This window comes from Schistocerca piceifrons, chromosome 10 (genome assembly GCF_021461385.2).
Source record: "Schistocerca piceifrons isolate TAMUIC-IGC-003096 chromosome 10, iqSchPice1.1, whole genome shotgun sequence".
NCBI classification, from domain to species: domain Eukaryota; kingdom Metazoa; phylum Arthropoda; class Insecta; order Orthoptera; family Acrididae; genus Schistocerca; species Schistocerca piceifrons.
In genome coordinates this window covers 61,135,125-61,158,487 of record NC_060147.1, presented here as the reverse complement: position 1 = coordinate 61,158,487, position 23,363 = coordinate 61,135,125, and the positions used below count along the sequence as shown (strand labels likewise).

General features: G+C 44.3%; 1 protein-coding gene across 1 annotated transcript in view; it reads right to left on the bottom strand.

Moving 5' to 3' along the window:
- LOC124718692 (aminopeptidase N-like) overlaps positions 1-23,363 on the bottom strand; it is a 214,701-nt gene that overhangs the window by 138,603 nt on the left and 52,735 nt on the right. The window contains exon 3 of the mRNA XM_047244315.1: positions 19,443-19,688. Within this exon, the coding sequence (XP_047100271.1) occupies positions 19,443-19,688 (246 nt within the window). The remainder of the gene's footprint in view (positions 1-19,442; positions 19,689-23,363) is intronic.

The window sequence follows — 23,363 nt, the reverse complement described above, 5'->3', positions numbered from 1 at the left end:
GACGTTTGCGTCATTTGGACCGCAGCTGCAACACGGCGAACGGAAACCCGAGGCCGCTGTTGGATCACCTGCTGCACTAGCTGCGCGTTGCCCTCTGTGGTTGCCTTACGCGGTCGCCCTACCTTTCCAGCACGTTCATCCGTCACGTTCCCAGTCCGTTGAAAATTGTCAAACAGATCCTTTATTGTATCGCTTTTCGGTCCTTTGGTTACATTAAACCTCCGTTGAAAACTTCGTCGTGTTGCAACAACATTGTGTTCTAGGCGGTGGAATTCCAACACCAGAAAAATCCTCTGTTCTAAGGAATAAACCATGTTGTTTGCGCTCAGTGGGCGCGAGAATATGAAAATCTCGCGTGAACTTTGGAAAGCCAGGTATAACATTGCGGGTTGCATGAAAGGCATCGATAGGGGCAGCTGAATCGCTCTGTTTATAAACAAACGGGTGAAATAGGCGGGTTTTTAACTTCGGTGGGTTATTGACAACTTCTATGCTAGCTTGGAACAGATTAACACTGGAGTGTCAGTTCATCTCAACAGTGAAAATCGTGGAGCATAAGAGAGGCACTATTCCGCGTGCGGCGGCCAACAACGCCACGAGAACACAATGATTTTATCTCTTTAGTCAGTACTGCCATTAGATTGTTGTTTATTTTTACATTTACACTTACACAATCATGATTTCGGCTCAAAGTGCCATTATCAAGTGTTTTGATGTCATACAGTGCCTAAGATGGCATACTGTCGAATTTAAAATACACTATTAGACACATTGTCTACGGGTCAAATACGACAGTATGCCATCTTAGGCACTGTATAACATTAAAACACTTGATAATGGCACTTTGAAGCCGAAATCATGATCGTGTAAATGTAACACTGCAAATAAAAAACAGTTTAATGGCGGTACTGACTTTAAAGAAGTATATTTGACTGTGGTCCCACATTATGAAAAAATTACAATGATTTTAGTTACGGCTACGTTTTATGGAAAGACATCACTGAGTCGCAGTAGATGGCAGTGACCTTTAAACCAGTCTAGACTATAGATTTCCCTTAACATTTTATTTCCGGAAAAAGGAATTTAAAAACTATATATTTTCAAAATGTTTACGAAACAAGCTTACCCCCTTCCAAATACTCTCCATTACATCTAATACATTTGTCCCACCGGTGTTCCCATCATTTTTTTCCCTAGACCTCTTCACTGTTGTCAAATCGGTGTTCTTTCACGCCCCTTTTCATGCGTGGAAATAAAAAGTCGCTCGGAGCCAGGTCAGGCGAGTAGGCGCGTGGGGTATAAAAAAAATGGCTCTGAGCACTATGGTCATCAGTCCTGGCAGCAACTCTTTTCATTCTCAAATCTTCCGTTAAAATTCGCTGATCGGAGCTCCAATATAACCCACTAATTTCTGTCGACGATCTGTGTGAGCACAAGCTCTCTTACGTTTTCAATATTCTCGTCGATTCGAGCAGTTGATAGACGTTCAGAACGAGGTTTGTTATCAACCCACATGTCGCCATTTTTAAATCGAGCAACCCACTCGCACACTTGAGCTATTTCCCACGGGACCGTCTTGGTAAGCTGTTTTCAGTTTCAGCAGCATTTTTGCCGAGTAGAAAACAAAATTGCACAGCTGCGCGTTGTTCACTTAGCCATCATAAAAAAACCAAACAAGAACAAAACAGCCCTTACCACGACAGCTGTGCGTAGGGGAGTTGAAAAGAACTGTCGAACAGCTCTGTACTCAGTGCTAAATGACGTTTGAGATGGTTTAGAGAGTGAGCCACTGGACAAGGGATCATAGGAAACGTGTGATTTGGACTGATGAATCGCTGCTGCACATTTGGCAACCCGATGGAAGGGTTCGAGTTTGGCGAATGCCTCGAGAACGTTTCATGGCACCATGTGTAATGCCAACAGCGTATAATATTACTGACACTATAATATATTACAGAACTTTTAATCAAATCTGCTGGTGGAAAAGTTTCTGAAATGGTAAAACGGTGCATGGAAAATGTTTACTTGATCAACGGCTTGCCGCAGTGGTAACACCGGTTCCCGTCATCACCGAAGTTGGGTGGGCGACCATCCGGTCTGCCGAGCGCTGCTGGCAAGGGGGTTTACTCAGCCCTTGTGAGGCAAACTGAGGAGCTACTTGACTGAGAAGTAGTGGCTGTGGTCCCGTAAACTGACATACGGTTGGGAGAGCGGTTTGCTGACCACATGCCCCTGCATATCCACATGTGGTCTGAGGATGACACGACGGCCGGTCGGTACCGTTGGGCCTTCATGGCCTGTTGGGGCGCAGATTAACTTTTTAATAATTACTTTGCATTCTGCCATCCAGCATCCAATTCCCGCCAGATCGACAAGAACGTTGAGCGACGGCATTGTTTAGAGAGCAGTGACCAATTCCAAAATCACGCAGGTCGCGTAATTACATTGTCCAGATACTGACAGAAAAGATAGGTAAAAGAGATCTCAGGAAAGTTGAAATAACAGTTTGATAAATGCCAACGACTGAACACTAGTAGCATTCGGCTGTGGCCACCCCTTCGATGCAGCCTGAAAAAGTTCCAAAATGCAACATAATAAATTGAGATGTGGCATCAATGGAGGAGGAAAGTAGGTTCTTGATTCAAACAGGGCTGTTACCATTAAATTGACGTATTTAACCAAAGGTAACAGATACGAGAGCGACACTTACATCTATGAGACAGCAATCAATAACAAACGACAGATTTACTTACATAGAGAAAATTTATTTTTACTGTTTTTAGCATTAATTAAACGTTTGGGGCATATTTTATTAATTATTGAAAAAGCAACACCTCAAGTGACGTACGGAGAAGATGCTGTTACGGCATGAGACTGTTTTTCGTTATCATGTTGCGGTCCTTTTATTGTCCTTAAAAAATCGCTATATGCGGAAGGATACGACCACATCTTACTGCATTGTGTCTACTGCGTCCAGTAGTAGAAAAGTTCGGGGACGATGACCGACTCAGCATGGCAATGCACACTGCCGTAGAGCAGCGTCTGTGAGATAATGGTTTGTTGACAATAACAATCTTGAAACTGACTGACCTGTCCAGATGTCCAATGTGAATCCAATAGGACACCTGTAGGATGAGTTAGAATGTCGAATTGATTAGCTCTGCAGTTTAGACTCATCATAATCATCATCATCTTGGACAGTTTCCAGCCTCTGGCCGGATCTGTATGGAACATAGGCCTCTCCGTCGTCTTCTGTCTTGCCACCATCTCTCCGTCTTCACTTTGGTCCTGTCTTTTCCTTTACGCATTTCTCTCCGTCTTCCTCCAGGTCTCTTTCCATCCAGCTTCATTCTCTTAACGTGTCCAAACCATCTCAGCCTTGATTTCTCTGTCTCCTCCTGTAATGGTTACACCTTCATCAACTCTCTGATTCATTTCTTAACTTCTCTATCTTTGTCACTCCAATACTGTTTCTCAAAAATTTCGTCTCAGTAGCTTGTAATTTTCCTTTTCCCTCTTCCTTTCATAACCTAGGTTTCTGATGCATGTCAGGATTAGGACATAGTATGGTCGGTATATAACCTTTTTACTGATTTGCGGTACAGCCTTGCTCTATATCAGGCTTCTGACACTCTTCCGAATGCTCCTGCTTTTCTCCCCCGCTCGTGTATTTCTCTGTAGTTTTTGCTATTTTCCTGTATCAGGCTTCCTAGGTACTTGAAACTCTCCACTCTCCTCAATCGTTCCCCACCAACTGTTATTCCAGTTGCTCCTGTCTCCTTCTCTCTTGTTGCGATAATCATCTCATCCTCAATCGTTCCCCACCAACTGTTATTCCAGTTGCTCCTGTCTCCTTCTTTCTTGTTGCGATAATCATCTCACTCTTACTTATACTAAATTTCATCCCATATTCTTGTTGTACTGTTCGTTCCCATACGTCCAACTGCTCTTGTATTTCCTCCTCCTTATTCCCCCAAATCATCAGATCATCTGCAAACACCATAGCTTTCATCTTCCTTCGACTCAAGGAAGTGGAGCCCCTCCACGCCCACATCGGCAAGAAGGCCAACACAAAAGGTCTACTGCCATCTCTGCATAAGGGTTAGTTTTCACTAAAGTGAGGTGTCGCAGGATGTGGGTACTGCGATGTTTGCGTATGTCTGGTTAAGGTTAACCATTAATACGTGGTCATCTGGAGATTGGGTCGAAAGTTGAACGAAAGTAGCGGTTTGAAGGGCAGAGGGAAGAAAGTGGCAAGGCAAGAGCCAAGGGAAAAAAGTCTCGGGAAGAAAAATAGAAGAATGGACTGCCATTCCTCCACAGACATTCGGACACTTCACTGAAAGTATTCCTAGCAGAGTTCAAGCAGTCGTGAAAGCGAAGTGTGTACACATCCGAAATTAACGTCCACTGACAGGAGTTCGGATACTTTTGATCAGCTCGTCTGTCTTGAACAGAGCGGCTTACACTCTTCAGTCTTGGGGACTGCCCTTTAACGACGCCAGCACGGCAATATGTGGCAACGGGTAATTTGCGGAGTTACACAAGGGGGAATCACACTCTCTAACACGAAGTTGTCAAGTCATCCCAGAGCGCGCACACAGTATAATTGAACCGCAGAGTGGCGTTCTGTGTGCGGTGCTTCTTAGAACCTGCTGAAGCCATTCACAAGACGCTGTATAAACACCCACTCACAAATCTGCGTTCGACACACGCATACGCACGCACTCGCACGACCAGCTTCACGATTTCCTTACCAGTTTCTCCGAGATCACGAATGTCATCTCCGACTTCCTTACTGTCAAGCGCAAATGAGGCAATCACTGAAATGATTGATTAACGTCCCTTGTTCCGCATCTACACCTACTATACAACTACACTTGGCGAAGCACTGTGAAGTGCGTGGTAGGAGGCATTTCACACTGTACCACGAATTCTGAACGAATTTCTTCTAGTTTTACCTACATTACTGATCAGTATTTCCTGTACTTACTGACCGAATTTAAAAATTCTCATTGAGAGGTATAATGTTATTAAACAGATTAACACAATAAGACAAGTACTACAGCTAGCAATTCTGTGTGTGTTACGGCAGCGAAACAGACGGCGCTCAAATACCCGTACTTTACTCATCAAGTGCCGGTCGGGGTGGCCGTGCGGTTCTAGGCGCTTCAGTCTGGAACCGCGTGACCGCTACGGTCGCAGGTTCGAATCCTGCCTCGGGCATGGATGTGTGTGATGTCCTTAGGTTAGTTAGGTGTAAGTAGTTCTAAGTTCTAGGGGACTGATGACCACAGATGTAAAGTCCCATAGCGCTCAGAGCCATTTTTTTACTCATCCAGTGCCGGCCGCGGTGGCCGTGCGGTTCTAGCGCTGCAGTCCGGAACCGCGGGGCTGCTACGGTCGCAGGTTCGAATCCTGCCTCCGGCGTGGATGTGTGTGATGTCCTTAGGTTAGTTAGGTTTAAGTAGTTCTAAGTTCTCTGGGACTGATGACCTGAGATGTTAAGTCCCATAGTGCTCAGAGCCATTTGAACCATTTTTTTTTTTTTTTTTTTTTTTTTTTTTTTTTTTTTTTTTTTTTTTTTTTTTTTTTTTAGTCATCCAGTATTTGAGAATAAGAGGACTCGGCGACTTCCAACAAATTTTTCACGTAATTTCATATCTTTACGAGACTTTTTCTCGCTGATGTTCTCTCCTACAAAATAATGGAAAGAAAAAAGACTTTATAGCTTACTACATTTTTGTTGTTCATGCAGTAAAACTTCAGGATCGGTCATGACGTTTCGATTTATTACTTGTTTACTATCAACTGTATTCGCAATACGCTTTGCGAATAATATCTACACACTAGGGCGTGCTGGAAAAGTAATGCCTCTAATTCAGTTTTCAATGTCGGTTGAGGTACTACACGTCATGCATATTACTCGGCCGACTTCCCCGTTTCGCTGACCGAAGTTGCAACTTTCTGCCGCTAGAGGGCTCCGAATTGCAAGGGGTAACACGGCAGTGCGTGAGAAACAGCGTGCTACAGTCGGGTAACTAAGCGCACGAAACGTGCCTCCAATTGAAATCCTCAGCAGAATGAAAGCTGTGCACGGTGGTGATCGTATCGGGATCAGTTGCGACCTTTAGTTGTTCGTGCTCGTAATGTTCCCAAAACTTCAAGAACGCCTTCGAGAACTTCACTTTGATAGTGATGAAGCGGTACAAAGGTGAGGCTGTAGCTCCGTCAACGAAACGAAACCTTCTACAGTGAAGGTAATCAACAAACTGGTCTCTCGCTGGCAGAAATGTCTTCGTCGCCAGAAAGACTACGTTGAGAAATAAATATGTAGACATGAAGAATAAAGATACAGAACGTTAATCACGTTTGTTTCATTTAAAAATCTTAACAGTTTTCTTCATCCTGCTTCTTGAAACTTTGCAAGTATTCTTTCGTGGAATGATTGGCGCTAGTACGGAGTGTTCAAAACGTCCCTCCGCCGTGCCATACAATTGTTATCCGCGCGTGCCGTATGATTGTTCGCCTGCCTGGGTTTTCCAACAAAACAATAAACGCACAACGGTACTACAGTGATAATCTGTAGCCATTCACAGGAGAACTTGTTAAGTGAAATACTGAGCAGTTATTTTCCACAAGATGGTGCAATCGCGCATATAGCTCGCGTTTCAATGTCACTGCTTGCTGATGCCTTTGGTGATCGCATATTTCACAGGGACTATGGTCTCCACGATCGCTTGACCTAACACCACCTGAATTTTTCTTCTGGAGTGCAGCGAAAGCAACTGTCTATAAAAACCGCCCAAAATCCATCGATGAATTGAAAATTGCAATATCCACTTTCACTGCCTCTGTTTTCTGAAAAAATGTTACAGCTTGTGTTTGGAAACGTGATTAGACGAACTGAATTGTGTATTCAACAACAGGGGGGACACTTTCAACATGTAATGTGAAAATTTGATAGTAAAAATGAATATTCAATAAATTAATAACTTGTATTTCATTGAGTTTCATTTCGGTATATTCACTGCGGCATACGGCACGCGCGGCTAACAATCATACGGCACTGCGGAGAGACTTTTTGAACACCCCGTACTATTTGATGTGGGTCCAGCACATTTGACTAACAGTCTAAGATGGGACACACAGTATTTTTGCAAGCAGTCTCCTCCATGGTCTGCTAGCTGCTTTACTACGACTGAGCCTATGTGGTCATTACATGTCATACTGCCAGTAATTCATCAAGCTAATCGTAATAGTTCGCAAACTCATTCTACTTAGTAAGATCAGCAACAGCACTTTCTCCGAATGATACTATCACGCTGCAGTGGAATATGCGGTGCTTTGAATTCTCCTCGCATATTACGTACGTCAGCGTTCCACAGTGGGACTCGAATCCAGAACCTTCTGTTTCCAGACAACTAAACTATTTGGGTGCAACTCATGAGACACTCGTACAGCTCTCTTCTAACTTCACAGACGCCCTCATACTTTGCTAGACTAGCACGTCTGAAAGAATGGGCAGTGGCGAGAGATAGTTGAGCGATGGCCTAGGACTGTTTTCAGAATAAATGTTTCAATCTTCAGAAGAACGGTGCTGTTTTAGAACTTCTTGGCAGACTGAAACTGTGTGTACTGATTTGTGCGTGGGTAGCTCACAGCGAAGAACAGGAAAAGTCCCGGATTTGAATCCGACTCTGGTACACAGCATTAATCTCTCAAAAAGAAGTACACGTTGTACAGTCGCCGATCCAGGGTTCGCTTCTGAAGGGCCATAATTTCTTACTGTCTGTAGCTCTCCCCCCAAATATAACTTACCATCACCCACACTTTTAAAGTGCCACAAAGATGTACGATATGCATAACACCACCAATAAGAAACATCAAATTAAGCCGGCCGCTGAGACCTGTAACAGGTTGATAAGGCATATCGATACAATCCCACAACATGCACGTGTCATGCTGAGCAGCCTATACAGTAGGTGGGGGAGATTAGTGTTTAACGTCCCGTCGACAACGAGGTCATTAGAGACGGAGCGCAAGCTCGGATGAGGGAAGGATGAGGAAGGAAATCGGCCGTGCCCTCTCAAAGGAACCATCCCGGCATTTGCCTGAAGCGATTTAGGGAAATCACGGAAAACCTAAATCAGGATGGCTGGAGACGGGATTGAACCGTCGTCCTCCCGAATGCGAGTCCAGTGTGCTAACCGCTGCGCCACCTCGCTCGGTTCTATACAGTAGGTGCTTAACAAATCACATGTATGTATCTCCATAAATGTTAGATGTAGAGCTACGTTGGTCCTATCAGGGCAAGGAGATTGTGTGGCAGATTTGGTCCATTTCGACCAGGGGCCTGGGAAGAGTTCTCATACAAACACACATTCTCAGCATTAAATATACAGGGTGCTCAAAAAGTCTCTCCGCAGTGCTGTATCGCGCTTGCCGTATGCCGCAGTGAATATACCGAAATGAAACTCAGTGAAATACAAGTTATTAGTTTATTTAATATTCAGTTTTACTTACAAATATTCACATTAAATGTTGAAAGTGTGCCCCCCCCCCCCCCCTGTTGTTGAATACACAATTCAATTCGTCTAATCAAATTTCCAAACACAAGCTGTAACATTTCTTCTGTAACAGAAGCAGTAAAAGTGGATGTTGCAGTTTTCAGTGGATTTTGGACGGTTTTTATAGACAGTTGCTTTCGCTGCACCCAGAAGAAAAAATCATGTGGTGATAGGTCAGGCGATCGTGGAGGCCTAAGTCCCTGTGAAATTATGCGATCCCCAAAAACATCAGCAAGCAGTTACATTGCGAGCTGTATGCGCGGTTGCACCATCTTATTGAAAATAACCGTTCAGTATTTCACTTAACACAAGTTCTCCTATGAATGAGTAGAGAATATGATTGTAGTATCGTCGTGCGTTTGTTGTTTCGTTGAAAAATACGGGACCCACAATCCGACGTCTAGAAATTGCAATCCAAACTCCTATTTTCACAGAATGAGGTGGTTCCTCATGAATACACAACTGATGTGCGGTACTCCACATACGAGAATTTTGCAAGTTCATGCATCTGGATAAATGAAACCACGCCTCATAAGTGAAAAACTTTTCAATAAGGATATCCCTTCCATTATGTTGAACGAAATTTTTGAACTATTGACAATAATGCAGTCTCTTGCTTGGATCATTATTTTTGAGTTCTTGCGCGACTGTCACTTTGTATGGGAAAAGTTCTACTTCTTCCTTACAGCTGTGTGGGACGTTCCGACACTAACATCGATTTCCTGGGCGAATTTTCTTACTGAATTGTTCGGACTCAAGGGGATTTTATCGGAAATATGGAGTGGTTTATCCTCAGACAAAACGCTAGGACGACCACTTCTCGGTGCATCTGTAACTGAACCCGTACTTCGAAATTTGTTAATCAAATCTCGCACAGTATCGCGATATGGGAGTGTTGTCTCCGACGAAACTGAACTAAATGTTTGACGAACTTAAACTTTGTATTTACCGCCAGCTTTGAACACTTGTCAGACTAAAAACTCACGTTCTTCAATGTTTATCATTTTAACAGTGACAAAAACGAAACAAAGGAGCTAAACTTAAAACGTTCACGTCAATACGTACCCATAGTACTGACGCCGGCCGAGATAAACGAAACCGTGGAATGTTGGGAGAGTCCACTTGAAGGGAAGTAACCCAGGCAGGCGAACAATCATACGGTACTAAGGAGTGACTTTTTGAACACCCCGTATAAACGTAAGAAGAATATTAAAGTTCGAAACTAGTCACCAATAAAACAAACCTAGATGCAGCTGTGAGACAGTTAAAGTCTAGTTTCTGTCATAGTAGCCATCTCTTCCACATAAAATTCTGAAAAACATATCAAGGGTGTCTTTAGATGGTCAAGTAATAGTGCAATGTTAGAACTGAAATGCACCATGAAGATGTAGGCTGCTGCAGGTTAGTCATGACACATCGAGAATTAGAAGGAAAACTAGTTGTATGCAATACGTAAATTACAAACGAAAAGAAAAAAATCATGCATGCTTTATGCAATTCATTAGGCAGCAGACCAGAATTGAGAATGCAAGAACATAGCAATCAGTCTGTCTGTGACTAACAAGGTGGGCAGAGGTGTCACCTTTATAATTCATATCAATAGCTTCAACCCTTCCAAGACTTGTAACACTCCTTGCACCTCTTTCGCACTTTAGTATTTCTGTTATCCAATTCTATTGAAACTGTCAGAGAGTGGCCTTTCGTGTTTCCTAATACTGGATCGTGAAAATGTGGTATTCTTTGTTGGACCCTACATAACGTTGAACAAGATATTGTACCGGATTTCCTGTACACCGGCATCAACTCAGTTGAAATTAACGCAGCAGGACCAGTGGTAAATGGACAAAACGTCTCAAACTCAAGATCACATTTATAGGCTACAGTCATCAATAGTATACACTATCCATCCAAAAAGTGCCGAGACTGATTTTACTCCTGGCTTATAAGCGACGGCATTGCAGTGACAACCGTGGCACCTTGAGCTAAAGACTGTAATTACATATGTGGATTCGACAAATCATTTGTGAGCTGGCAATGTTAAGCAGTGGACGTGTGACAGTAGTGTGTCAATGTCCTTGTGTCACAAATCGCAAGGGAGCATCATCTCTAAATTAAGCTTTCTGCACATTCTCCAGGTTTTTTGGAGACGAGGAAAAAATTGTGTGCACGATTTGTCGCACATATGTTGACTCCGAAAGAAACGACGGCATGTGGTCGCCAGCCATGACTTGAGTGAAATGCAAAACGCGGCCAATTCTTTCCTGGAAAGAATCATCATGGATGATAAGACTTGGTACTAACAAGACGAAGCCACCACAAAACGACAAAGTGCAGAAATTCCCATAAATGGTCAAGTCTTTTGACGACATAACCAACATTGATGTCAATGTGACATGAAAGTTGAACACTATCCAAAAGAAGAATTATTGCGACAATTTCACTTGGTTCTATGAACGATCTGTCTTTTGTACTCGGGTGGGGGGAGGCTACGTGGAACATCTGAAGAACCGAAACCAGCATCTTGAAGGTCCTCAATTTTTATTAATCCAGTCTCGAAAATTTTTGGACTGAGTGGGTACGTTTCATTATGTGACTAATTGTAGGAGTATCACAAACAAGCCACTGAAAGATATTCTGTATTTAAAAGAGGGCAGAGTGTGACTGAGTGAGGCTCTGCTGGAGGACGATATAAATGTTTAACGTCTCATCTACAACGAGGTCGTTAATGACGGAGCACAAGCTCGGACTAGGGAAGAACGGAGAAGGAAAAGTGGCTATGACCTTTCGAGGAACCATCCCGGCATTCGCCTTAAGCGGTTTTGGGAAATCACTCGGCCACTGGGGGGGGGGGGAGGACAGTAAAATAATAAATAAATGTTTCGAAGCGCAGCAATACTGCTGCTGTTATCTACTAGTAACGTATGAAACCTTTGATCATACACGGAACTTAATTTGCACGGGTATTTATACTCCTGTGAGAACTGTTACCACATTTGCCGAATCATCCTCGAACTAAGTCTGATTTATTAGAATTATGTTAATACCTACAGCTGCTAACAGGCGTTGATCTATATCAACTGGGACAGGTGAAAATGTGTGCCCCGACCGGGACTCGAACCCGGTATCTCCTGCTCACATGGAAGACGCTCTATCCATCTTTTTTTTCATTTTGTTCGTTATTGATCTTTGTGTTTGGTCGTTGCGGACGTCGCAAGACATCCTGTTCAAGTTCGGTGGTTGATCTTTCCACTCAGTTTTTTATTACAGAGGCCAACCGGCTCTCTGGCCGAACACGCTGAGCTACCGTGCCGGCGAAAAATCTCATTCTGTTCGTTATAGATCGTTGCAATTGTTCGTGGCGGACGTCCCCAGACGCCCGTTTAAGTTCGTTGCCAGAACTATGTACTTATATGGATATGGTGTCTGTTCTCTCGGACATGACATCATGTAAGTATAAATTCTGATTTAGGTAAGTTGGCATCTGGCGTAGAAAGTCGCGAGAAGTACTGTCCTGTCGGCAGGCAGCCACCACAGAGCTCCGTTCACTGCAGTGCTAGAAAATCGTAGTAAATTCCGCATCTCAGACGTAAAGATTCTAAAATCCGCATATGATATGTGTGTCTATAGTGTCTCTAAAAGCGTCCTCTCACGGGACGTGAAAACGCACGCGGACGAGGCTCTCGGCACGTAACAGTGTGGGACTTCACTACACTGCCGAGTGTGAAATAAAGAATTTAACATTCCAAAGTTTTGCCACGTGGTGAGGAACGTGGCCAATGAGATGCGACATCGCTTTTACGTCAGAAGTGAAGCCGCCTTATTGTATGGCGTTAAACGTCGTATATGGTGGGTTTTCTTTATTTTAGAGTATGTGGTTGTTTCGAAGCATAAGCAGATAGAAGAACTCTCGAATGATTAACCGGCCTGGTTGGGGATTTGCTCTGCCCGGGGACTTGGTGTTGTCTTCATCATCATCATCATTCGTGGCACTGGTTAGACTGGACTGTGCACAAACTGGAACTTCGTACGGCCACTGATGATTCCGCAGTTGAGCGCCCTACAAACCAATCATCATCATCATCGAATAATAAAATGACAGGAAACCATATATCGGTAGGTAAAGGTTTCCTGCAATTGGATGTTTTTAGTCTTATAACTTGGCTGCTATGAAAGTATACCGTTTCAGTGTTATGGCACAACGATGATTTTCCAAAAGCCCGTCTTTCTGGTAGAATTTGCATATTAAACACCAAAAAATTATACACTACTGGCCATTAAAATTGCTACACCAAGAAGAAACGCAGATGATAAACGGGTATTCATTGGACTGAAAAAACTCCTCTTCCCGTGAAACGAAACTATGAAACGATCTTTAAGTCTATGTGACGAAGCACGTTATTTCAGAGTGATGGCAGTTAGTGCAAGATCCATATTATTATGGATATTTTGGGTGCGCAAATTGAGATAAGAAAAAAAAAACTTTGTGTTCTGTCTTGCCATGGGGGAAGCCTTGTCAGAGAGGTCCACTGCATGAGCGTCTAGGGAAGTGATTCCAGTAGCTGTTTTCGTTGCTTTCCACTGATGATGATGAAATGATAATGAGGACAACACCCAGTCCCTGAGCGAAGAAAATCTCCGTCCAGCCGGGAATCGAACCCGGGCCCTTTGGGGTGACAGACCGCCGCGCTGACCACTTTGGTTCGCTGTATTTCGTCGCAGCGGACGTCACATGACATCCGTTGAAGTTCGTTGTTGATCTTTTCACTCTGTTTTTTTATTGCAGAGGCCAGGCAGCTCTCTGATCGAACACGCTGAACTACCGTGCCGGCATCCACTCAGCTATCGGGGCAGGCATTGACATTAGACAATATACATTAAATATATTAAATTTACAATCGGAAATGGGATGAGGATTGGATTGATTTACGAAATAGCTTACAGTATGTACGTCAGATTGTCGTGCAATTCTATGCTCAATTTACGTTTCCTCCGCTTTTCTCCCGACAATCGCTCACAGAGCCAACACAGGTATTTTATGCGCGTTCATTTCCGTGAAGAAACTGTTTAGTCTGTGAGCTAAACAAAACCGACAACGATCGCTGCAGAGCACAGAGACAGCAAATCACGAGGCACGTTATGGTCCGTGAGGTGTAGCATGTCGTTACAGAGCGTGCAGCGACTATGAGGGACACTACGTCTGACTGGCTTCGCGGTTAGAAATACGTCCCGCGTGAGGGCAGGTTAAGCAGGCCAAAAATCTGCCCTTGAACTTTTAAATAGGAGAAATCTTTCCGTGAAATGGCGGGCAGAATGTTCTGTTCAGGGGAAATGGTCAGACAGTGATGGCGAAGGCAGCCCTGGACACTAGCTGTCGCATGCTGCATGTATACTGCGTTCATCGTACGAATGAACGTGATGTAAACATTACACCATGTATTCTTCCGCGTTTGCTGGAATCTCATTGGGTTTTGTTTCGCGTAGAGCGGAAGCCAAGTTGTCTCGAGTAAGGTCAAGTACAGTAACAGGGAAACGTTTTATTCTGCGCGTTGCCCGCATATCGAATGAACGATAATAATGGGACAGCAACTTTCGCAGCGCATTTACCGTGGACAGCGATGGTCAGCCAGCTGGTCCAACTGTTGAGCAGCTGAGTTAGGATGTAAAAGGTGACGCGCAGAGAAACAATATACCTTCCAATTTAATTCAATTTTTAAACAGAATGAAATAATACACTACTGGCCCATAAAATTATTTCACCACGAAGATGATGTTATACAGACTCGAAATTTAACCGACAGGAAGAAGATGGTGTGATATGCAAATGAATAGCTTTTCAGAACATTCACACAAGGTTGGCACCGGTGGCGACACCTAAAACGTGCTGACATGAGGAAAGTTTCCAACCTATTTCTCATTCATAAACAGCAGTTCACCGGCGCTGCCTAGTGAAACGTTGTTGTGATGCCTCGTGTAAGGAGGAGAAATGCATACCGTCACGTTTCCGACTTTGGTAAAGGTCGGATTGTAGCCTATCGCGATTGTGGTTTATCGTATCGCGACATTGCTGCTCGCGTTGGTCGAGATCCAATGACTATTAGCAAAATATGGAATCGGTGGGTTCAGGAGGGTAATAGGGAACGCCGAGCAGGATCGCTACGGCCTCGTATCACTAGCAGTCGAGGTGACAGGCATCTTATCCACATGGCTGGAACGGATCGTGCAGCCTCGTCTCGATCCCTGAGTTAACAGATGGAGACGTTTGCTAAACAACAACCAGCTGCACGAACAGTTCGACGACGTTTGCAGCAGCAAGGACTATCAGCTCGGAGACTGTGGCTGCGGTTACCCTTGACGCTGCATCACAGACAGGAGCGCCTGCGATGGTGTACTCAACGACGAACCTGGGTGCACGAATGGCAATCCATTTTTTCGGATGAATCCAGGTTCTGTTTACACCATCATGATGGTCTCATCCGTGTTTGGCGACATCGCGGTGAACGCACATTGGAAGCGTGTATTCGCCATCGCCATACTGGCGTATCTCCCGGCGTGATGGTATGGGGTACCATTGGTTACACGTCTCGGTCACCTCTTGTTCGCATTGACGGCACTTTGCTGAACAGTGGACGTTACATTTCAGATGTGTTACGACCCGCGGCTCTACCCTTCATTCGATCCCTGCGAAAACCCTACATTTCAGCACGATAATGCACGACCGCATGTTTCAGGTCCTGTACGGGCCTTTATGGATACAGAAAATGTTCGACTGCTGTCCTGGCCAGCACATTCTCCAGATTTTTGGTGGCCGAGCAACTGGCTCGTCACAATTCGCCAGTCACTATTCTTGATGAACTGTGGTATCGTGTTGAAGCAGCATGGGCAGCTGTACCTGTGCACACCATCCGAGCTCTGTTTGACTCAATGCCCAGGCGTATCAAGGCCGTTATTACGACCAGAGGTGGTTGTTCTGGGTACTGATCTCTCAGGATCTATGCACCCAAACTGCGTGAAAATGTACTCACATGTCAGTTCTAGTATAATATATTTGTCCAATGAATACCCGTTTATCATCTGCATTTCTTCTTGATGTAGCAATTTTAATGGCCAGTAGTGTATGCCGCAAAACTCCAGCAATATCACACGCTTCATTGGGTCGCCAGGCGGAAAGCACATGATCTAGTTCTTAGCTACCATAATATTATAACTAAAAACAAGGGCGATGAAAATTCCTAACCCAAGCACAGGGAAATTTTTACGCGCAGGATATGTTTGACGCAAAAGCGTACTACAGGGACTTCTTCGAATAGTTAAATATTGAGGCCAATGAAGACATTACTTACTCAGTCGTCTGGTAATAACTGAACTCCTTTTCATATACGAATACGACATATAAATTTCAGTACTGGAACTGTAATCCGCTACGTTGATAACGAGTCGATCAACAACACAATCCACGAAGCCATCCAAGCGCCACATTTTCTCATCTTATTTTATGACGCGCCGTTTTGTATCGCCCCAACATTTGACACTGACAAAGCATCATGCATCAGTTGCTGTACGTCTTTTAGCTTGAATGTCTTATTATTTCTCGCGACAAATCTCTTTAACTTGGTACCAGATCAGTTCTGTTGGGTTCATGTTGCAGTGGTACGGTGGCAACTTAAAAATGCAGCATTTGTACGGTGTGCTCGATGGTGTGGAAATTGGTTTCCATATTTCTACGACGCTTTTCAAATGGTTCTGAGCACTATGGGACTCAAACGTCTGCGGTCATCAGTCCCCTAGAACTTAGAACTACTTAAACCTAACTAACCTAAGGACATCACACACATCCATGCCCGAGGCAGGATTCGAACCTGCGAGCGTAGTGGTCGCGCTGTTCCAGACTGAACTACGACGCTTTTCACTGTGGCATAAAACGATGGGCGTACTCCAAATAATGAGCATTCGATTCTTCATTTTTGTACTAAAAATTTAATTTTTTTATGTTTTCTAAATTTAAAGGATCTTAATTAGGAGTTGCAAACTGAACAATATAAAAGACCAAAAAGCGAGATTTGAACCAGCGATCCATGAACTTACCAGATTACTACATGCTACCGATTCAGCTATACATCCCATTTACAAAAACGATGTAACTTTAGTAAGAAATATTTCAAAGACGATTATTTCTGTAAAAGTGTGAAAAACAATTGAGAATAATCTGTTTTTCTCCACTATTATCGGTGTTACGCGCGCGGAGTTTCACAACGGAGCAGGAAGCAGCATCAGCCATTTTCATATTACTTATTGACAGCTCCCCAATCAGAGCATAACAATACAGAGACTGCGACAATATACACAATTTCTGAAGAGATGAAAAAAAAAAGAAAAAAAAAACCTTAGCTGAAGTATGATTAATTAAGACGTTGACGGCTCTTCATTTATTAGAATATGTTAAAGTTTCATTTACCGTAACACGCCGGCCGATGTGGCCGTGCGGTTCTAGGCACTTCAGTCTGGAACCGCGTGACCGCTACGGTCGCAGGTTCGAATCCTGCCTCGGGCATGGATATGTGTGATGTCGTTAGGTTAGTTAGGTTTAAGTAGTTCTAAGTTCTAGGGGACTGATGACCACAGATGTTAAGTCCCATAGTGCTCAGAGCCATTTGAACCATTTTTTTTACCGTAACATAGTAATAAGATATCTAGTACAAGGTCTGTTCAAAAACTTCCGGAACTTTGTCCAGAGCATTTTTTCTACGCTTACCTTTTCCTTATTGTGAATAGTCTGCTTCGAAACACACTCTTCCACAATTGATACACCGTTCCGTTTGGACTTCCGGAAGCAGTCTTCATACGCGCGAAGCGCCGTCTGCGAATTTTCTTTTGTCTTGTCCGTCGTTGCAAATCTTCGTCCTTTCAATGGTTTTTCCAAGTTGGGAAATAAAAAAATGTCCGCAGGGGCCAGGTCTGGAGAGTATAGAGGATGAGGCAACACAGTGAAATTTTTTTTTTTTTTTAATTCCTCTTTAATGTCAGATAGATGTGAAAATTACCGAACTATCAGTTTAATAAATCACAGCTGCAAAATACTAACGCGAATTCTTTACAGAAGAATGGAAAAACTGGTAGAAGCCGACCTCGGGGAAGATCAATTTGGATTCCGTAGAAATGTTGGAACACGTGAGGCAATACTGACCCTACGACTTATCTTAGAAGAAAGGTTAACGAAAGGCAAACCTACATTTCTAGCATATGTAGACTTAGAGAAAGCTTTTGACAATTTTGACTGGAATACTCTCTTTCAAATTCTGACGGTGGCAGGGGTAAAATACAGGGAGCGAAAGGCTATTTACAATTTGTATAGAAAGCAGATGGCATTTATAAGAGTCGAGGGACATGAAAGGGAAGCAGTGGTTGGAAAGGGAGTGAGTCAGGGTTGTAGCCTCTCCCCGACGCTATTCTATCTGTAATTCTGTATATCCAGCAAGCAGTAAAGGAAACAAAAGAAAAGTTCGGAGAAGGTATTAAAATCTATGGAGAAGATATAAAAATTTTGAGGTCCGCCGATGACATTGTAATTCTGTCAGAGACAGCAAAGGACTTGGAAGAGCAGTTGAACAGAATGGACAGTGTCTTGAAAGGAGGATCAACAAAAACAAAACGAGGATAATGGAATGTAGTCGAATAAAGTCGGGTGCTGCTGAGGGAATTAGATTAGGAAATGAGACACTTAAAGCAGTAAAGGAGTTTTGTTATTTGGGGAGCAAAATAACCGATGATGGTCGAAGTAGAGAGGATATAAAATGTAGACTGGCAATGGCAAGGAAAGCGTTTCTGAAGAAGAGAAATTTGTTAACATCGAGTATTGATTTAAGTGTCAGGAAGTCGTTTCTGAAAATATTTGTGTGGAGTGTAGCCATGTATGCAAGTGAAACATGGACGATAAATAGTTTGGACAAGAAGAGAATAGAAGCTTTCGAAATGTGGTGCTACAGAAGAATGCTGAATATTAGATGGGTAGATCACGTAATTAATGAGGAGGTACTGAATAGAATTGGAGAGGAGTTTGTGGCACAACTTTACTAGAAGACGGGATCTGTTGGTAGGACAAGTTCTGAGGCATCAAGGGATGACCAATTTAGTACTGGAGCACAGCGTGGAGGGTAAAAATCGTAGAGGGAGACAAAGAGATGAATTCACTAAGCAGATTCAGAAGGATGTAGGTTGCAGTAGGTACTCGGAAATGATGAGGCTTGCATAGGACAGAGTAGTTTGGTGAGCAATACGAAACCAGTCTCAGGACTGAAGACCACAACAACAACAACAACATCTTAATTGAATTTTTGTTTAAGATTTCTTGTTGGCCTCCTGGTAATATATTCTGAAGTTCTGAAATTTAACTGTGGCACTCAGACATTTGTATTGCACTTTGCGTATGTTTTTTTTTTTTGTTATCTTTCTGCTATCTTCATTGGATTTTTATCTTGTTAAGATTTCCTGTTGGAAGCCTTCAGCCGTGAAAGAGTTGCTAAATTACAATAAATGACAATTAGAAGCAGAAACTGACCTCAACTCTTGGCCCTTTCCACAATCCTATTACCTGTTCTGCCCAGCGGGTTTAGCGGGCGTTTCAAATACAGCACTGAACAATAACTAACAGACACACAGCAGTGAAACTTCCAGCAGTTGCGCATTAAACACGGGCGTGTGCAGGTATGCCAACTGCACTTCGCTCAAACACACCACTGGCGCGAAATTAGGAATGTTCTGGAAATTTTCTGAACAGACTTGGAACATAAGTGGGACCTACTTCAAAGAGTGTAAGTGGACGTGTGCTACGGCGGCTGTGTGTGTTTGTTGACATGAGGTTTACTCCTGTACACTCACTTGGTGCGGCCATCCTCGCGGTAGGAGGTGCGGTAGAAGCCGGTGAGGGAGTCGCGCAGCACGCCTCGGAAGGGGATCTCGAGCACGTAGCGGGCGCCCGGCTGCAGCGGCGGCGACACCGACAGCGAGTACGTCTCCTGGGCAGGGTCGGCCCTCTGGCTCACCACGGTGGGCCTGCCGCCGCTGCTGCTGGTGGTGGTGGTGGTGGTGGAGTTGCCACCGCCGGCAGCGGGCGATGCCGTCGTGCTGTGGGCAGCCGAGCACAGGCTTCCTCTTAACACGCTTGTCACGAAACAAAAAACATCTCGTACCACTGAAAAGATTAATGAAGAAAGTAATAGTGTCAGTGAACAGAGCTCCAAGTCCCCATGGAACCCCTGTCAGATTCTACACAGCAGAGGTTCCCAACAAAACTTTCTCGAGGACCCCCTCATCGAGCATGATAGGTACCTTGTCATGAAAAAATGGCTGACATCGAAATAAGTGTCCAAGAAATAGAAAAGCAACTGAACTCACTCAACAGAGGAAAGTCCACTGGACCTGACGGGAGACCAGTTCGATTCTACACAAAGTATGCGAAAGAACTTGCCCCCCTTCTAACAGCCGTGTATCGCAAGTCTCTAGAGGAACGGAAGGTTCCAAACGATTGGAAACGAGCACAGGTAGTCCCAGTTTTCAAGAAGGGTCGTCGAGCAGATGCGCAAAACTCGCTTTATTTGTTCATGAGACCCAGAAAATATTAGATACAGGCTCACAGGTAGACGCCATTTTCCTTGACTTCCGGAAAGCATTCGATACCGTTCCGCACTGTCGCCTGATAAACAAAGTAAGAGCCTACGGAATATCAGACCAGCTCTGTGGCTGGATTGAAGAGTTTTTAGCAAACAGAACACAACATGTTGTTCTCAATGCAGAGACGTCTACAGACGTCGAAGTAACCTCTGGCGTGCCACAGGGGAGTGTTATGGGACCACTGCTTTCCACAGCATGTATAAATGACCTAGTAGATAGTGTCGGAAGTTCCATGCGGCTTTTCGCGGATGAAGCTGTAGTATACAGAGAAGTTGCAGCATTAGAAAATTGCAGCGAAATGCAGGAAGATCTGCAGCGGATAGGCACTTGGTGCAGGTAGTGGCAACTGACCCTTAACATAGGCAAATGTAATGTATTACGAACACATAGAAAAAGGATCCCTTATTGTATGATTATATGATAGCGGAACAAACACTGGTAGCAGTTACTTCTGCAAAATATCTGGGAGTATGCGTACGGAACGATTTGAAGTGGAATGATCATATAATATTAATTGTTGGTAAGGCGGGTGCCAGGTTGAGATTCATTGGAAGAGTCCTTAGAAAATGTAGTCCATCAACAAAGGAGGTGGCTTACAAAACACTCGTTCGGCCTATACCTGAGTATTGGTAATCATTGTGGGATCCGTACCAGGTCGGGTTGACAGAGAAGACAGAGAAGACCCAAAGAAGATCGGCGCGTTTCGTCACAGGGTTACTTGGTACGCGTGATAGCGTAACGGAGATGTTTAACAAACGCAAGTGGCAGACTCTTCAAGAGAGGCGCTCTGCATCGCGGTGTAGCTTGCTGTCCAGGTTTCGATAGAGTGCGATTCTGGATGAGGTATCGAATGTATTGCTTCCCCCTACTTATACCTCAGCCAGCCGGTGTGGCCGTGCGGTTCTAGGCGCTTCAGTCTCGAACCGCGTGACCGCTACGGTCGCAGGTTCGAATCCTGCCTCGGGCATGGATCTGTGTGATGCCCTTGGGTTAGTTAGGTTTAAGTAGTTCTAAGTTCTAGGGGACTGATGACCACAGATGTTAAGTCCCATAGTGCTCAGAGCCAGATCCCGAGATCACGAATGTAAAATTAGAGAGATTCGACCGCGCACGGAGGCTTTCCGGCAGTCGTTCTTCCCGCGAACCATACGCGAGTGGGAGGTAATGACAGTGGCACGTAAAGTTCCCTCCGCCACACACCGTTGGGTGGCTTGCGGAGTATAAATGTAGATGTAGATATCACAGTATCGAGTACCTAGAAAAGCCAAATTAAGAGTCTTTTTATACGTTTTCTATTTTTGGTACTTAGAAAAAACATTGATATAATCATTATCGAATAAATTTTGAGCTTAGAACTTTTCCAATTTAGCCATCATTGTTTTTAGAACGAGATTTTCACTCTGCATCGGAGTGTGCGCTGATATGAAACTTCCTGGCAGATTAAAACTGTGTGCCGGACCAAGACTCGAACTCGGGACCTTTGCCTTTCGAGGGCAAGGAGAGCTTCTGTAAGGTTTGGAAGGTAGGAGACGAGGTACTGGCAGAAGTAAAGCTGTCAGGACGGGGCGTGAGTCGTGGTTTGGTAGATCAGTTGGTAGAGCACTTGCCCGCGAATGGCAAAGGTCCCGAGTTCGAGTCTCGGTCCGGCACACAGTTTTAATCTGCCAGGAAGTTTCATCATTGGTTTTGTTAAATTTCCGATTATTGCTCAAAATCTTAGTTGTCAAATTTGGGTGTTTAGTATAACAAGCTCCTTAAAAAAATAAAACAACAGTTGACCGGCGCTGCCTGTTGAAACGTTGTTGTGATGCCTCGTATAAGGAGGAGAAATGGGTACCATAACGTTTCCGACTTTGATAAAGGTCGGATTTAGCCTACCGCGATTGCGGCTTATCGTATCGCGACATACCTACTCGCATTGGGCGAGATCCAATGACTGTTAGCAGAATATGGAATCGGTGGGTTCAGGAGGCTAATACGGAACGCCGTGCTGGATCCCAACACACCGTATCACTAGCAGTCGAGATGACAGACATCTTATCCGCATGGCTGTAACGGATCGATCCCCGAGTCAACAGATGGGGACGATCGCAAGACAACAACCATCTGCACGAACAGTTCGACGACGTTTGCAGCAGCTTTGAGACCATGGCTGCCGTTACCCTCGACGCTGCATCACAGACAGGAGCGCCTGTGATGGTGTACTCAACGACTATCCTGGGTGCACGAATGGCAAAACGTTATTTTTTCGGATGAGTCCATCATGATGGTCGCATCCGTGTTTGGCGACATCGCGGTAAACCCACATTCGAAGCGTGTATTGGTCATCACCATACTGGCGTATCACCCGGCGTGATGGTATGGGGTGCCATTGGTTACACGTATCGGTCACCTCTTGTTCGCATTGACGGCACTCTGCACAGTGACCGTTACATTTCAGATGTGTTACGACCCGTGGCTCTACCCCCATTTGATCCCTGCGAAACCCTACATTTCAGCAAGATAATGCACGACCGCATGTTGCAGGTCCTGTACGGGCCTTTATGGATACAGAAAATGTTCGACTGCTGCCTTGGCCAGCACATTCTCCAGATTTTTGGTGGCCGAGCAACTGGCTCGTCACAATACGCCAGTCACTACTCTTGATGAACTGTGGTATCGTGTTGAAGCAGCATGGGCAGCTGTACCTGTGCACACCATCCGAGCTCTGTTTGACTCAATGCCCAGGCGTATCAAGGCCGTTATTACGGACAGAGGTGGTTGTTCTGGGTACTGATCTCTCAGGATCTATGCACCCAAATTGCGTGAAAATGTACTCACATGCCAGTTCTAGTATAATATATTTGTCCAATGAATACCCGTTTATCATATGCATTTCTTCTTGATGTAACATTTTTAATGGCCAGTAGTGTAGGTTCCAAACTTGAAACTGTCAGTCTGAAATCCGACCGCATGTCGAGCCGATTCCTACGTTTGTTTTTCATGAAACACATGGAAGAAAATGCTTGCTCACACCGACATGTGGTTACAATTGGTAGGATATTTTTCATTGCCTTATCTCCAAGTTTCTTGTAGTCCTTGCGTGCCGATGCCCAGAAGTCTGTAATTTTATCACCGATGGAAATGTTT